This window comes from Talpa europaea, assembly GCF_964194135.1.
Source record: "Talpa europaea genome assembly, chromosome: 5".
Lineage (NCBI taxonomy): Eukaryota > Metazoa > Chordata > Mammalia > Eulipotyphla > Talpidae > Talpa > Talpa europaea.
In genome coordinates, this window is record NC_140071.1 from 91,352,544 (window position 1) to 91,369,088 (window position 16,545).

The 16,545-nt window shown below is 38.4% G+C and overlaps 1 protein-coding gene across 2 annotated transcripts in view; it reads right to left on the bottom strand.

Annotated features, from left to right (window-relative positions):
* Positions 1 to 16,545, bottom strand: part of ARHGAP24 (Rho GTPase activating protein 24) — a gene marked incomplete at both ends in the record, with an annotated part of 412,724 nt that overhangs the window by 53,138 nt on the left and 343,041 nt on the right. For both annotated transcript variants that reach the window (XM_084233664.1, XM_084233663.1), the window contains one exon: positions 435 to 642. In XM_084233664.1, coding sequence (XP_084089790.1) covers positions 435 to 642 — 208 coding nt within the window. The remainder of the gene's footprint in view (positions 1 to 434; positions 643 to 16,545) is intronic.

Consider the following 16,545-nt stretch of genomic DNA (forward strand, 5'->3'; position numbering starts at 1 on the left):
TGTTAAACTCTTAGCTAGCATTGGAACTATCTTTAATTATTATTGTAAAATTAGTTATTTTAATTACATTGCCAATAACCCAAGCTGTGCATATAAATACTTGCAATATCCCTTAGCTGAAAGAATTAAAAATGTATCACAGAATACGTCTATTCTAAACATTCACGTTTCCAGTATAAAACTTGAATAGAATTTTAATTTAGTATCAAAAAAAGAACAGATAATAATGTTTTAAGGGCAAGAATGTATGGAAGAGAAGGAAACGTAAAACATCAAATACATTCCCTGGTGATTTAATAAAAGCATCTTCCCCTGTGAGACAATATAATCAATCCTGTAAACAGTAGCACGATCAGTGAGGGAGTGTCACCTCAGGCCATGGTGACATTTCAATTTGAAATTCTCAGAGAGGACAGTAAAATCTTGAACTCTACCTGTCAAATGATGGCTTCTCCCCGCAGTCAAAAGCATCCTGGAGCTCCTTAACAAGATTAGCCTGGCCTGGCAGTCGAAAGAGACCCTCTTCTTTCAGCCCCCTCTGTCGGATGAAGTCTACACACTGTTCCACCAACATTGGAGCCAGGCGGTTCCCATATCTCTTCTCATAACGGACAGTGTCTTCGAGTTTCTGTCCAAAAATGCCTGGAGAAATAGAGGTGCAAAATTCAATTTGAGAAACTTACTTCTTTTCACTTGGTTGTTTTCATTTAAAATACAAATACTAGATGGTGTCACTGATACATGGCAAACAAAGAAGCTAAGCAAAGGAACAGGTACAGTGAAATATAAAAACTAACCCTGGAAAACTGATTATAGAACTGAGGAATCCAGAGTGGGAGGAGCAAGGTGAGGAAGTGGAGGAGCACAGTGGACTAAGGTGGTGAATGGTGGGTACTTTGGTGGTGGGAGAACTCTGGCAACGACACTTGAAGGGTGTGTGTGTGTGTGTGCGTGTGTGTGTGTGTGTGTGTAGGGAGGTGTCCTATACTCCCAAAATGCAAGCAAAGGTATAAACCAAGATCAAATCAATAAAATGAATGAATGAATGAGTAAATAAATAATAAAACTCAATGTGAAGGAAAAACAAAGATTGGAATGGTAATGAACATTTAACATTTGGTAGCTCACGTTATTACTGAATCACATTCATTATCTATAATCCTAAAAATAAAAAATCTTTACCTTATACTGCCCCTTTGCCCTTGCATTGCACATTTTGTCCCAAGCCAAAATAGCAATGCATAATTTGAGATCTCTACTTTGAAACAATAAACACTGTAATAAATATAATTTTAGTATTTTTTTCTTTTGGATAAGAATTGGATTCATAAATTTAAAAGCACAAATATCCTGCAGATAGTATAAAATTCTATTTTTGTAACAAATTTAACTTGATGTCTAACTTTCATTTAGTTTAAATGTCTTTCATTTCTCTCTTCACCTGTTTTCAATCAAGTGATGAGACCATGGACCATATCAAGATGATAACTAGGGGGCCTCCCCTGGTGGCGCAGCGGTTGAGCGCTGGGTTGCAAAGCTGCCCGCAGCCTCTGCAGAGAAGGTTCAATCCCCGGCTACTCCCCGGCCACCGGAGAAGGGTCCCACATGGTGTGCAGACCTCTCCTGCCGCCCGCTGCTCCCCTCAGCAGTGTACTTCGGCCTGTTCTGCTCCCTGCTCTGGCTCTGGTGAATTCTCTCACCCTCCCGCGCCTCTGACTGTACCCAGTGCTTGTATAAATAAATAAATAAATATTAAAAAAAGATGATAACTAGGAAGGGAAATTCAGAATTTTCATTCATACATTTCAGATAATGATTTCTTTTAAAACTTTAATTTATTTGCTTTAAATAAATAATTTATATTCATTTCTTTGAAAGGGAAATATTTGGGGCTTCCCTGGTGGCGCAGGGGTTAAAGACAGCGTTATCAAGTTATTGGCAGCTACTGCAGCATGAGTTCCATCCCTGGCCAGCCAGGGAGCAACCCACATGGAGCAGCAGAACCTCTCCTGCCTTGCCCGCTGCCTTCCTTAGCAGTGTATTTCAGTAGATCTGCCTGTTCTGTTCCCCACTCTGTCTCTGGTGAAGCCTCTCACCCCCCAAATCTCTGGCCTGTACCCCAGTTCTTGTATGCCCAAATAATAATTTCTTTTTAAAAAAGGAAAATATTTGAAGTATGAAGCAGTGCATACCAAATGAGAAGAGACTGGATCGTGGTGGTTTTCTGTGAGGCATGTTTTATTATAGATTGTCTAGATTTGTCACTATATAGTGGCAATAAAAATCCAATTTTGATCAGCTTTCTTATAGATTTAAAAATACTACAGACAATGGGTTTCTTGGTACAAGTATTTGGGACTGGACAACCCCACAATTCACCATTGGCATCCCATTGTTTAAGAAGCTATGACTCTAAAATATATTTATATTAAGCAGTAGTTTGGCAAAAGTGATCCGAAGAGGGAGAAAAGGCCAAGGCAAACATAATTCCAATACTGGCAGGTGGGATGAATACCACCAAATAGTTTTAATGGTCTAATGAGTTTCATAAAGGTGGAAGAAAAATAAATGTTGCATGTTCAAATTATGTCACAATCTAGAAGTTTGGGAAATTTTTTCAAAACCATTTGGTTTAGAATTTGACCGTAAGAACAGATAATTTACCTCAATATCTATAGATTATTTATGGGGTCAGTAATGTGAAATCTACATATTAAAAAAACAGACAAACAAAAAAAACATTTGCTACCAAAGACAACACCCCTAGCTCAGTTAGAAATAATAACACACACACACACACACACACACACACACACACTCTCTCTCACCGACTGTTCTACACTTGGTATCAAATCTAGCACTAATGGATAAAAGGTTGAATGACCTAATATTAAAGCAGAATTAGAAAATGGCACTCACTACAGGCAGTGACAATTTTAAGCTGATGACAGATTTATTTAGCTTAGTTTGTAGACTTTGGAATAAGCAGTTTGTCAATAATAGTGGGTGAGACATTGTTCACTAACTTATCAAATAGTCACACCCTGTTTTCTCTTGTCATCTCCACTTTAGAGGCAGGAGAATGTAATACTTCTACTTCTCAAGAAGTCTTCTGGAGACTTTACAAATACATATTTTTCCTGATGAAAGAGAAAAGCTCAGCTGGAATTGCTGATCTTGAACTTGGACTTGCATCTGTCAATGTAAGAGTCATCTTTGGCCATCAGGCAACAGAATGAGCAAAAGACTGAAACATTCACAGAGAAAATGGGGCTAAAATCATTAGTTCACTGACCTGAGCCAACAATGCATCCATGTAGATTTCTTTTTAATGTGAGAAAATTAATTTCCCGTTTGCTTATGCCACCACTTCGCTAGGTTTTCTGTTATTTTCAGCAACACAGACTTCTAAATCACTCAGTAGTTATAATGATTTTGAAGATATTCTAGTATTTTGATATCAAAGAATGCAATAGTTTGATTATGAATGAAGAATTTGAAAATATTAGCTTTTTATTTTCCCATGGAGGTTTTTTTTTTTTTTTTAACCAACAAACTCAATGCTTATTTGCCTGGGATATCTGGATTATAACCTATCAAAATTAAGCTTCTCAAAGGCACTTACAGATCATTTAAAATATGCTGACTTTGGGGTAAATCTTATTTATTAATGATTCTCCATGTTATTTTTCAAGGAGAAAATCTACTAAAAATATTCCAGTCATATCTCCATGTATTCTATCAATGACAACCAAACTTTCAAGATTTGGTTTTATGCAGTAATAAAAACAGTCAAATATTCTTTTCTTAAACTTTTAGGATTTCTTTTTTGCCAATACATCAGGGAAGAGATACAGGCACAGGTAAATTTTCCTTTAGATGGGATTCTCTGGTTTCTTCTTCTTCTTTTTTTTTTTTTCTTACAAAAAGGCTTGCTTTAAAGTAAGAATTTACTTGAGGCATAGTATAGCAAGAAATGAAAAAGCCCAATATTTTGGCATTTTTCAATTTAGTAAGTAATTATGTACCAAGTCCTTGACATATTTTTAAATTTTTATAATAAATATATAAGGTAGCTATTTTATATGAGCAGGAATTGGAACTCAGGTAGATTAAATGACTCACCAAAGTTAGCCAAACAAAACCAAGTAACAATGTCAGCCACATCCAGATTTACTCAGCTTTCAAGTCTCATTCCAGTCTCTTCCTCTATTTAATCATAATTATCATGTGTCCTCATTTTCTAGTAATGTAAAATATTAGTTAATTCTAAAAATGAGTAAAGTCTTATTATTTCCATACTCTAAAAACTGATAATAGCTAAAATGTAATTACGTGTGTCAGACCCATGGATATAAGCAACTTACTTGCCTTGCTCTCTCAAAACTCATAGCACTCTCTATGAGATAGAGACCACCCTTACTCCCATTTTATGGAAGAGGAGACATAAGCACAGAAAGGTTAAGTAACTTGCTAAATGTCACACAGCTAATAAATGGTAGAACCAGGATTTGTTCAAGGCTATTAGATTTCAGAGCCACTCTGCATTTATTACACAAAACTGAATAGCTTGCATAATGGTTGGAAACTGAGCTATGAAGGAGGAAAGCAGCTGCTTTCTGACCTCAATTCCTTTCCTCACACTAGAAGAGGTGTGTTTTGCTCACCAAATAAAAATTTGGGGAAGGTCAGAAAGAAAAGAAAGTAAAAACTCAAAAGTTAATCACCATCTTGCCCAAGCAAAAGATTTTCTTTATGTAAAGATACCTATTTAGCAATGTAATATATAATAGATTAAAAACAGAAAATATGTACATATATTTAGAAATTTCTGTGGAAAAATAAATAACAATTTTCTGTCCTAGATTTGGTCTTGTAAAAAATTAAGAATTAATTAAAAGAGATTCATATTTCTCATTGTTTGGCCTTGGACATAGAATGTCCCCATTGTCTCTGATTTGAATGGGTAGGTGTGAATTAATTCCCTGTATAGCAATGATTTTTATGCAGAAAGTTATGGGGTGAAAATATCTTTAAAAAACTTCTTTATTTATTTCTTCTTTTTGAAGGAGCAGTGTAGCTTCAAATGCTAAAGTTAACAAAAACCACATAGGTCATGGGCCTCCCTTGGTGGCGCAGCGGTTGAGAGCTGGGCTGTGGGGCTGCCCGCAGCCTCTGCAGCACTGGTTCATTCCCTGGCCGCCAGCGAGGGTCCCACAAAAAAACAAAAAAACAAAAAAAACAAACAAAAAAACCACATAGGTCATGAGCTTTTCCAACTAGCATGGTGGGGAAAAGGATACATTGATTAATAGATTATTAACAAGAATATTCCCTGTGGCATGAAGCACACAAACAGTCCTAGCTATATCCATTTAAATTCCCAGGGAGGTTTCAGACTCCCTGACAAATGCCATACCCACAATTTCTGGGTGATCATGGTATATCATGTATACATCCCTTGAATGTACACTGATGATGTCATAAAGCATCACCCAAGATATGAGTTTTCATTGGACTGAGAAAGAAAATCACACAAGTGAATTTATTATATCTGTAGGATGCTATTCCAACTGGAAAGAAGGAGAGGGATTGGAAGAGGGGCGTAGAGAATAAAAAGAGCGAGAGACTGATTTAAACCTAAATGTCTCATTTATTCATATACCCTATAGCTAGAGGCAGCCTGTGAAATTAGTGAGTATGATTAGATAAACATAGACATATTCCATCTGCCCTACAAATTAAAACATAAAAAAATTAAAAAATACTTTCTTAGGCCTTCTGTGCACTGAAAGTATTCTCTTTGATTCTCAATTGCCAGTTAAATATGATGCTGGTTCCATTTCATCACCTTCTATTCTCTTGTTCAGCTATTGTAATTTTGCCTCTAATGCTATCATTTTACTCAAAGGTCTTTCTCTACAGTCATCAACAACTTACTAGGGTCCAAATCAGTGTGAACCAAATTTAATTTTTGTATTACTTTATGCTTCACTTCCTCTCAAACTATCCATCTTATTCTTCCTGACACTTCTCGTATGTTATAGAATTCTTGTCTTCCAGAATGTTCCTTCAGTCTCCTTCTTGACTTTGTTACCTACTATACCCTTTTCAAAAATTTACTGGTCATCTGGGGTTTTGTTCTCAAACTTATTTTCACCTATTTGATACATTCCTTTTTGCTGAATCCCAATTCATCTCACTTTCTACTATTTATTCCCAACCTCATCAGGCTGACCTGATCCCAGACTTCCAGCTCCAGAACAATGAGAAATACATTTCTGTTGATTATAAGCTTACTTTGTCTGGGGCATTTTGTTATAGCATTCTGAATAGACTCATCAAACTCTCTTGCTTATATCTCTGGAACTTAATAGCAAAGTCAATAAGAATCAAATGCTCCATAAAAATTATGGTATTAATACATGCATTGAAACAAGAGATTTCACCTCAATTATAGAAATAAAGGTATACCTCTAATGTAAAACAAAACCCATCAATAGTTCTTAAGTCGTGGCTTTGATTTCTTTAAAAACTTGTAAACAAAAGAAATAATTGGTTTAGAAGTTAAAAAAATCTTAGTTTTATTCAGTTCTCTGTTATTATTTATTTCCTTATTCATTTCTTCCTATAAATAATATGATAAGCCATCTATGACAGCTCTGTATCTTTCTATTTATTACAACCCTGCTAGCAGAATCAGCCATGGTATCACCAGCATTATAATAATTTTCAACTGAAAATGAATATTCACCCTTGGTGAATGGGGAAATCAAAAGAAAATATTCAACTTGCTACAGAACTTAGAAAGAAAAACTGCAAATATTTGCTTCAGTCCATAACCAGAATTTTCTAAGTTACCAGTAAACCTTGTATGAATAGAAAACTTTTTATCCAAGGATCTCAGAATCTATAATAATCAGTGAATGTTTAGTACAATCCTGACTTTTTTTGTAGTCAGAATAGGGGAAGAGGAGGGGGAAATAAAGGCTTAGAAAAATTAGAAATTATAATAACATGAATATAGACACTCAGTTACCCAACTCTTAGACACTGTAACATCTGGGTATCAAGTTATGTGATTTATATGTATTTTCTTATTTGAGACTCAGACATTCTCTAAAGAAGTCTCCCATCTACACACAGATTCAGAGATGCCAGGTCACATGTGTTGCAAGTGGCAGATCTAGGACCCGAACACATGTCCATTAGATTTGCTTCCTTCTACATTATGTTAATTAAATTCAGACTTTTTTTCCCCATAAACCTAGTGATCTTCTTTCAGTATTATATAGATGAATCTCTACCTTTGCAGATGATTCCATAGTCTGTCTTTTGTTCATGGACCCCTCAGACTTCCTATGGACTTGGTTTAATTCTTATTATTGAGTAAGCAATTGTTTATTTGTTTTTTTTAATCCCTTGGAGTCTGAGAACTCAGAGCTTTAAGGCCATTAATTTTTTTGTTGTGTTTTCATCCTCAGCATCACTTGGTAGGTACTGCATAAACTTTGATATATGAATTAATAAACTAACCATTTATAGCACCATTTAAAATTATAGAGTTGGAAAGTAGTATGTTAAAAAATCAATTTTTATAAATGTAATTTAACATACAGTAAATGTTCAAGAAAATATTGTTCTTCTCTACCACCAAAATAAAATCATTCTGCTTTGATTAATGGTTGCCTACGGATTAGCAGGAAACATAAACAATAATACTATGTACTTTACCAGTTTGCAATCAGCCTTGAAATTCACATTTGATTAAATAGATCTATTGGCCCTCTTTGTTTTTGGAAAAAATAAACAAATGCATTTTTTAACCATAAATATGTATAAAGCACTTTCATATGGTTATATAGTCAAGGTGGCCAAGTAGTAGCTTCTGAGTAATATCAGGGCTAGAGTGTAGATGCTAATGTGTAAACAGTGAAGACTTGATAGAAAATGAGAGTCGACAATAACTTGAAGAAACTACAAAGTTTGACAGACAACAGAGGAGAGAAGCAACATAGAAGAGGGGCAAAGTGGAAAAAAAAAACAACAGAGGTAATGGAGGAGATGTCTTAGGGAGAAAGAGTGGAGTGGTCTGGGGAACTGGGAATTTATTCTCTACGGAATGGATGGAATTGGTTTGAAAACCTTAATAACTACGTAAAATAGTTAATACTTCCTTCTCATAACACTAGGGATTCAAAACATTTTGAGCAGTGGAATATTACTTGACAGTACTGTTTTGGAATACCTATTGGACAATGCCTTACAAGATGGGCTGTGTGTTGCAGGAATTTGTGATGGATGGAAAGAAGTAAAGTTGGAGGCATTTTGAAGAGCCAATTCTTAGGTAAAATAAGTTGTGTACAGGAAACAATCAAAGCATTGAGAACTAAGTTAATAGAACTAGAAATATTTGAAAGTATATAAAGAAGGAAGAAGCATTGGAGCATATGTGGTTATAAACCACCAGAGAATGAAAGACGACTTATCTCCAACAAGGGGGCAAGTCAGGAAAAATAAAGTTAAGGCTTAAAATTTTACTTTATTATGTCCTTGATAACAAAGCACAGCAGTTAGCCTAATATGTACAGAAATTAACACTAACCTTCAGGTAATCAAAGGATTATTTTTTATGCTTCAGACATTAGATATTAGTTATATATGTGTGTGTGTGTGTATATATATATATATATATATATATGTATGTATTTCAAAGTCAATAGGCAAAAGAATACATTTTCAATCTTGATCTGACCAGAACGTAATTCCAAAATACCATCACCTCCAGCTTCTAGCCTAATAGATGTTCCTTAGTTTCTGGATTTCTGAAACCACTGGGGAGATATTTTCAGTGACCTTTATTAGCACCTAAACAAAGAAAGATTAATGAAGGAGCAACATGGCGGCAAGGAGACGCTGCGAGTAAGATCTCCCATTAAAAAAAGTTAATAGGGAGGAAAAGCGGCAGGTCCCAGTGAGAACTGGGACACGGAAGATAAACGGACGACTCCAGCAAACTGCCCAAAGAAGAAAGTTGCCATAAAAGAGGACGAGAAGGGAGGGAAGCGCAGAACCCTGCTCCCCTCCCCCGCCCACAGAGGCGGCACTCTCCGACCGGCAGAGACGAGGGAAACAACAAACCAAAACGCCCAACAAGAAAAACGGACGCAGCAAGTGGGACTGTGAGTGGAAAGGAACTATTTCAGCCACCACACCCCGTGAACGGGAGCTGAGGCGAACCCTGCAGGATCCGCCGCGGAGGTGAGCTCCAGGCGCCATTAAAGAGCCCCGCCCCCCAGGAGGAGACCAGCACCAGCACACAGCCCCGGCCGCCCGGTAAGCTTGCGCGAAAGCGGCGCTCGGATTGCAGCTGCCCAGGTCCCCGCGCCTGCGACCTAGGCTTGCGGGGAGACGGCGGAGGCCCTCCCTGAGTGAGCAGGAACAAGGCGCCCAGGCAGGGGAGCGGGATTCAAAAGGCGCCATTCCCGCGCCACTGATCTGGGCTACAGCCTGCGTCCTGGAACTGAGGTCTTTGGAACTGAGACCCTGGGCACGAAATTAGGGGGAGACGGCGGAGGCCCTCCCTGAGTGAGCAGGAACAAGGCGCCCAGGCAGGGGAGCGGGATTCAAAAGGCGCCATTCCCGCGCCACTGATCTGGGCTACAGCCCGCGTCCTGGAACTGAGGGCTTTGGAACTGAGACCCGGGCGGAGGCCCTCCCTGAGTGAGCAGGAACAAGGCGCCCAGGAAGGGGAGCGGGATTCAAAAGGCGCCATTCCCGCGCCACTGATCTGGGCTACAGCCCGCGTCCTGGAACTGAGGGCTTTGGAACTGAGACCCGGGGCACGAAATTAGGGGCGTGGGTTCCCCACGACGGTGGGGCACAAGGCAGACACAGCACCCCAAAGCCGTTGAGGTGTACCCTACCATCCCCGCTCTGCTCCCTGTCCCACGGGGTGGAAAATCAGCTCCCCAAGGGCTCTAGGAGAGATCTCTGGCGCCACCTAGCGACTTGACCCCAGCACAGGCTCCTGAAGGAGCTAGTGGCCAGCTGGGGAGTTAGCCCACACCGGGCCCCTTCCGAACAAGTAGTCTGAGCCCACAGGGAGAGCGAGCACCCACAGCCGGGGCAGACCAGGCGCGCATAAGAGTGTGCCTGAGACCAGAAGCGCAGGGAGTGTGTCCCACATCACCATTTTAGAACAGGGACATTTCTTCAGTAAAGACTACCTGCAGAAGGCTTCCTCAGGAGCCAGAGGTGAGCGGGGGAAGTTCGCCCACGCCAGACCCCCTCTGGCCTGCAGTCCAAGCCCAGAGGGGAGCAGGAACCCACCGCCGGGGCAGACCAGGCGCACAGGGGAGTGTGTCCCCACATCGGCATTTTAGAACAGGGACCTTTCTCCAGTAAAGGCTGCTTGAAACTGACAGATGACTCCTGGAAGAACCAGAGGGGAACAGAGAAGCCCACCCAAGATGCCGGCCAGTCCCAACAACACAGTGTCCCAACGCATACGGCAAATTAGAAAACAGACAGTAGGGAGGAGAAGAACCACACGCAACCTAGCAACTCTCCAGAGAAAAAGCACACCACAAAAAGAAAGCCAGCCCCCAGATTGCAACGACAATAACTTGGAAGAATTTCTGAGCCTTCCAGAAAGAGAATTTAAAATTGCCGTGATTAAAAAACTGACAGAAGTCATAAAGGAAAACAATGATAAGGGAAAAATAATCAACGATCAGAAGAATGCAATTGAGTCCCTAGAGAGGGAAAACAATGGTCAGAAGAAAGAAATTGAGTCCCTAAAGAGGGAAGTAAAAGAAATGCAGGAGATCAAAGAATTAATGGAAGAACTAAAGAATTCTGGGAAAAGCAATGAAAGCAGAATAGATGAAATGGAAGAACGAATAAGTAATCTTGAAGACACAGAAATAAAAAGAACCAAAACAGAAAAGGAAAGAGAAGTACGAAGGAAAAAGAACGAAGAAAGACTTCGGGAACTATCTGACTCCATGAGGAAAGGAAATATAAGAGTTATAGGAATACCAGAAGGAGAGGAGAGAGATGTAGGAACAGAGAAAATATTCAAAGAGATAATTGAAGAGAACTTCCCAAATGTGAAGAAGGAGCTGAAAATTGATATACAAGAAGCAAGAAGAACACCAAACTTCCACGACGAAAGAAAAAATACAGCAAGACACATAATAGTAAAGCTCCCAAGAATCCAGGACAAGGAAAAAATAATGAAGCTGGCAAGAGGGAAGAAACAGATAACATTCAAAGGAAAACCAATCAGGCTGACATCAGACTTCTCCGAAGAAACACTACGGGCAAGGAGAGAGTGGAGGGACATAGTCAACAGACTCCAAGAAAACAGATGCCAACCAAGAATACTCTATCCCGCAAAGCTCTCCTTCCTCTTTGAAGAAAGAATATGGACCTTCCCAGACAAACAGAAACTCCGGAATTTCATTGCAACTAAACCCCCACTCCAAAAAATACTACAAGGAGTCCTAAAGCCAGAACCTCAGAGGGACGAATAACAATGAAAGAAGGCCAAAAAAAAAAAAGTTATTAAAAGAATAAATAAATAAAATCAAAGGAAAGACAAACACAATGGCAAATACAGATGTTAACATATCAATATTAACTCTAAATGTAAATGGACTAAACTCTTCAATAAAAAGACACAGAGTTGCAGCCTGGATTAAGAAACAAAACCCAACCTTTTGCTGTCTCCAGGAAACACATTTAGCTACAAAAGATAAAAATAGGCTCAAAGTTAAAGGATGGAAAACAATCCTACAAGCAAATGGACCAAAAAAGAAAGCAGGAACAGCTATACTTATATCAGATAAAACAGATTTCAAACTCAAAAAGATAAAAAGAGACCCCAATGGTCACTACATTATGATCAAGGGGACAATACTTCAAGAAGAAATAACACTCATTAACATATACTCACCAAACGAAGGAGCACCAAAATATATCAGACAACTGTTGTCCTCTCTGAAAACAGACATCAGAGAAAACACATACGTAGTGGGAGACTTCAACACACCACTATCAACAATGGATAGATCAACAAGACAAAAAATAAGTAAAGAAACCAAAGCTCTAAATAAAGACCTAGAGCAATTGGGCTTAACAGACATCTATAGAACACTAAACCCCAAAAAAACGGAGTACACCTTTTTCCCAAGCGCACACGGATCATTCTCCAGGATCGATCACATACTGGGGCACAAGACAAACATCAACAGATACACCAAGATTGAAATCATATCAACCATCTTTTCTGACCATCAAGGCATCAAACTAGAAATAAACCATAAAAAGAAGGCAAGGAACTTTCCTACCTCATGGAGATTAAAAACCACACTACTGGAAGACCATTGGACTAATGAGGAGATCAAAGAAGAAATTAAAAAATTTTTTGAATTGTACGACAAGGAGGACACCAATATCCTAAATGTATGGGATGCAGCAAAAGCAGTAATAAGAGGAAAATATATAGCAATAGAAGCTCACATCAAGAAACAAGAAAGAACGCAAAGAAACAACCTAATCTCGAAGCTCAAAGATCTAGAAAAAGAACAACAAAAAAACCCCAAAACCAGTAGAAGAAAAGAAATAATAAAAACCAAAGCAGAAATAAATGAAATTGAAACTAAAAAAACAATCCAAAAGATCAATGAAACCAAGAGCTGGTTCTTTGAAAAAATCAATAAAATAGACAAACCCCTAGCCAGGCTCACAAAGGAAAAAAGGGAGAAAGCACAAATAAACAGGATCATCAATGAAAGAGGAGAAATCACAACGGACACAGCAGAAATCAAAAGAATAATCAGTAACTACTATGAAGAGTTATATGGAAACAAGTTTAACAATCTAGAGGAGATGGACAAATTCCTACAACTCTACAATCACCCAAAGCTAGATAAAGAAGAAATAGAACACCTAAACAGACCAATTACAATTAGCAAAATTGAAATGGTAATCAAAAACCTCCCCAAAAACAAAAGCCCAGGACCTGATGGATTTACAAATGAATTCTACCAAACATTCAGAGACGAATTAGTGCCTATCCTTCACAAACTCTTCCAAAAAATTGAGAAGGAAGGGACAATACCAAACACGTTTTATGAAGCCAACATTACACTAATACCAAAACCGAACAAGGACAACACAAAAAAGGAAAACTACAGGCCAATCTCCCTAATGAACACTGATGCAAAAATCCTCAATAAAATTTTAGCTATCAGAATCCAACAATGTATCCATAAGATAATTCACCACGACCAAGTTGGATTCATTCCAGGGGCACAAGGATGGTTTAACATCCGAAAATCAATCAACGTTATCCAACACATCAACAAAAAGAAATATAAAAACCATATGATAATATCAATAGATGCTGAGAAAGCTTTCGACAAAGTGCAACACCCATTCATGATAAAAGCCCTTGAAATTCTTGGGATACAAGGAACATACCTCAACATCATAAAGGCCATCTATGACAAGCCAACAGCCAGTATCATTCTCAATGGTGAAAAGCTGAAAGCATTTCCATTAAGATCTGGAACAAGACAAGGATGTCCACTCTCACCATTGCTTTTCAATATAATACTGGAAGTCCTAGCCAGGGCAATAAGACAAGAGAAAGACATCCAAGGAATCCAAATAGGAAAAGAAGAAGTCAAACTATCACTATTTGCAGACGATATGATATTATACATAGAGAACCCCAAAAACTCCACAGAAAAGCTAATTCAACTCATCAATCAGTTCAGTAAAGTGGCAGGATACAAAATCAACACGCAAAAGTCAGTAGCCTTCCTATACACAAACAATAAATCTGAAGAAGAAGAAATCAAAAAGACCATCCCTTTTGTTATTGAAACAAAAAAAATCAAATATTTGGGAATAAATCTAACAAAAGAGGTAAAGGACCTATACAAAGAAAACTATAAAACACTGTTAAAAGAAATAGAAGAAGACACAAAGAAATGGAGAGACATCCCCTGCTCATGGATTGGAAGAATAAACATTATTAAAATGGCCATCCTTCCAAAAGCAATATACAGATTCAATGCTATTCCAATCAAAATTTCAATGTCATTCTTCAAAGAAATAGAACAATTATTGATGAAATTCATATGGAATCACAAAAAACCCCGAATAGCCAAAGCTCTCCTGAAAAAAAAAGAAGGGAATGGAGGCATCAGACTCCCAGACTTCAAACTATACTACAAAGCCATAATCATCAAAACTGCATGGTATTGGAACAAGAACAGACATACAGACCAATGGAATCGAATAGAAAATCCAGAAATAAACCCACATATTTATGGTCAACTAATCTTTGACAAAGGAGCAAAGAATATGCATTGGAGCAAAGAAAGTTTGTTCAATAAATGGTGCTGGGAAAACTGGGTCGCTACATGCAAAAGATTGAAGCTTGACCACCACCTCACACCATACACAAAAATCAACTCAAAATGGATTAAAGAACTAGACATAAGACCTGAAACCATAAAATATATAGAAGGAAATATAGGCGAAACACTACGTGATTTGCACATCAAAGACAGCTTTACAGACACATCACCCAAAGCAGTGATAGTGAAGGCAAAGATAAACAGCTGGGACTACATCAAATTAAAGAGCTTTTGCACAGCAAAAGAGACAATAACAAAAACAAAGAGAAACCCCACCAACTGGGAGAACATTTTTGCACCCAACACTAATGATAAAGGACTGATCACAAAAATCTGCAAAGAGCTGATGAGACTCAACAACAACAAAGAAAATAATCCAGTCCAAAAATGGGCAGAAGAGCTAAAAAGAAACTTCTCTGAAGAGGAAATGCAAATGGCCAACAGGCATATGAAAAAATGTTCAACATCACTTGTCATCAGGGAAATGCAAATCAAAACTACCATGAGATACCATCTTACACCAGTGAGAATGGCACATATTAAAAAAACTAGCAACAACAAATGTTGGCGAGGGTGTGGAGAAAAAGGAACTCTTCTGCACTGTTGGTGGGAGTGCAAACTGGTCCAACCACTGTGGAAAGCTGTGTGGAGATTTCTGGACCTACTAAACATAGAGCTTCCATATGATCCAGCAATTCCACTCCTAGGTATTTACCCAAAGGACACAGAAACATCAATTCCAAAGAACACCTGCACCCCTATGTTTATAGCAGCACTGTTTACAATAGCTAAGCTTTGGAAACAACCCAAATGCCCAAAAATAGATGACTGGATCAAGAAGATGTGGTACATATATACCATGGAATATTACTCAGCATTCAAAAAAGATAAACACATGCAATTTGCTGCAACATGGATGGCGCTGGAAGGGATCATGCTCAGCGAAATAAGCCAAAAAGAAAAAGAAAAATACCGGATGGTCTCACTCATAGCAGGAATCTAGAAAACTTAAATAAGGGACCAGGAAAATGAATAACTATAAGAAAGTGAAAATCAAAATCAACAAAAAACTATGAACCAGAGACACTTTTAGGGGGGCGGGGGCGGGAGGGGAGGGATTGGGGTCAGAATGAGGGGCTGCAATTGTATGGGGAATATAACAATAAAATTTATAAAAAAAAAAAATAAGCCAGAGGAAAAAGAAAAATATTGGATGGTTTCACTTATAACAGGAATATAGGGGAACCAAATAGGACATAAGAAAAAAAAAAAAAAGAAAGAACACGTCAGCCGGGCCCATTCTGGGGGCTGTGCTGTGTGAGTGTGTCTGGACGGGACACCCATGCTCCCCTTCTGAGGAGCAGAGGATCACTGTGAAAGCCTCACCAGCACAAACACAGTATCAGAAGGCTACAAAAAAAAAAAAAAGAAAAGAAAAGAAAAAGAAGAAACAAAGAAAAAAACTTTTTTGAGTTAAAAAAAATCAACAGGGTAAAACAATTGGCATTTCAGTCAATATTGTTCACAATCTTAACAAACTAATATTAAAATACTTATTTAAAAAAAAAAAAAAGAAAGATTAATGAAAAGAGTAGCAAAGGAAGGAAGAGAAGGGAACCCTTAGCCATTTGTTATGGCTTGCACAGCATGCAAGGAAGTTCCAAAGCACCAGCTCTGCAAACCTGAACTCATCTGCACACTTCATTCTGAGACTTTCTCAAAGTGGTGAGTCTCCTCTTCTGCAATCCTACCCTTGACAACAGTACAAAATATGTTTTAAATGTGGACCAGGGAAAGCAGACACGTCAACAGTTTTTACTTCTGGGCACCTTTCCATGATTCATGAACTCTCCTTTCTGCATTCATTGAAATGACTTAAGTGGTTGCTCTCCAACAGGCTTGGGCACAAACTGAGAAATCCAGATCAATTTCTTGAACTCCTTGAGTACCCAGAAGATTAAAACAAAGCACAAAAGAACACTCTTAAGGTGGCACATGGTTTGGGAAACCAGATTGAAAGAAACGTTCATTATTTTCAATATAGAACCTCAAATAAAGATGGAGACGCCCCACGCTTCACTCTGCCGTGGATGTGAATGACCAGTGC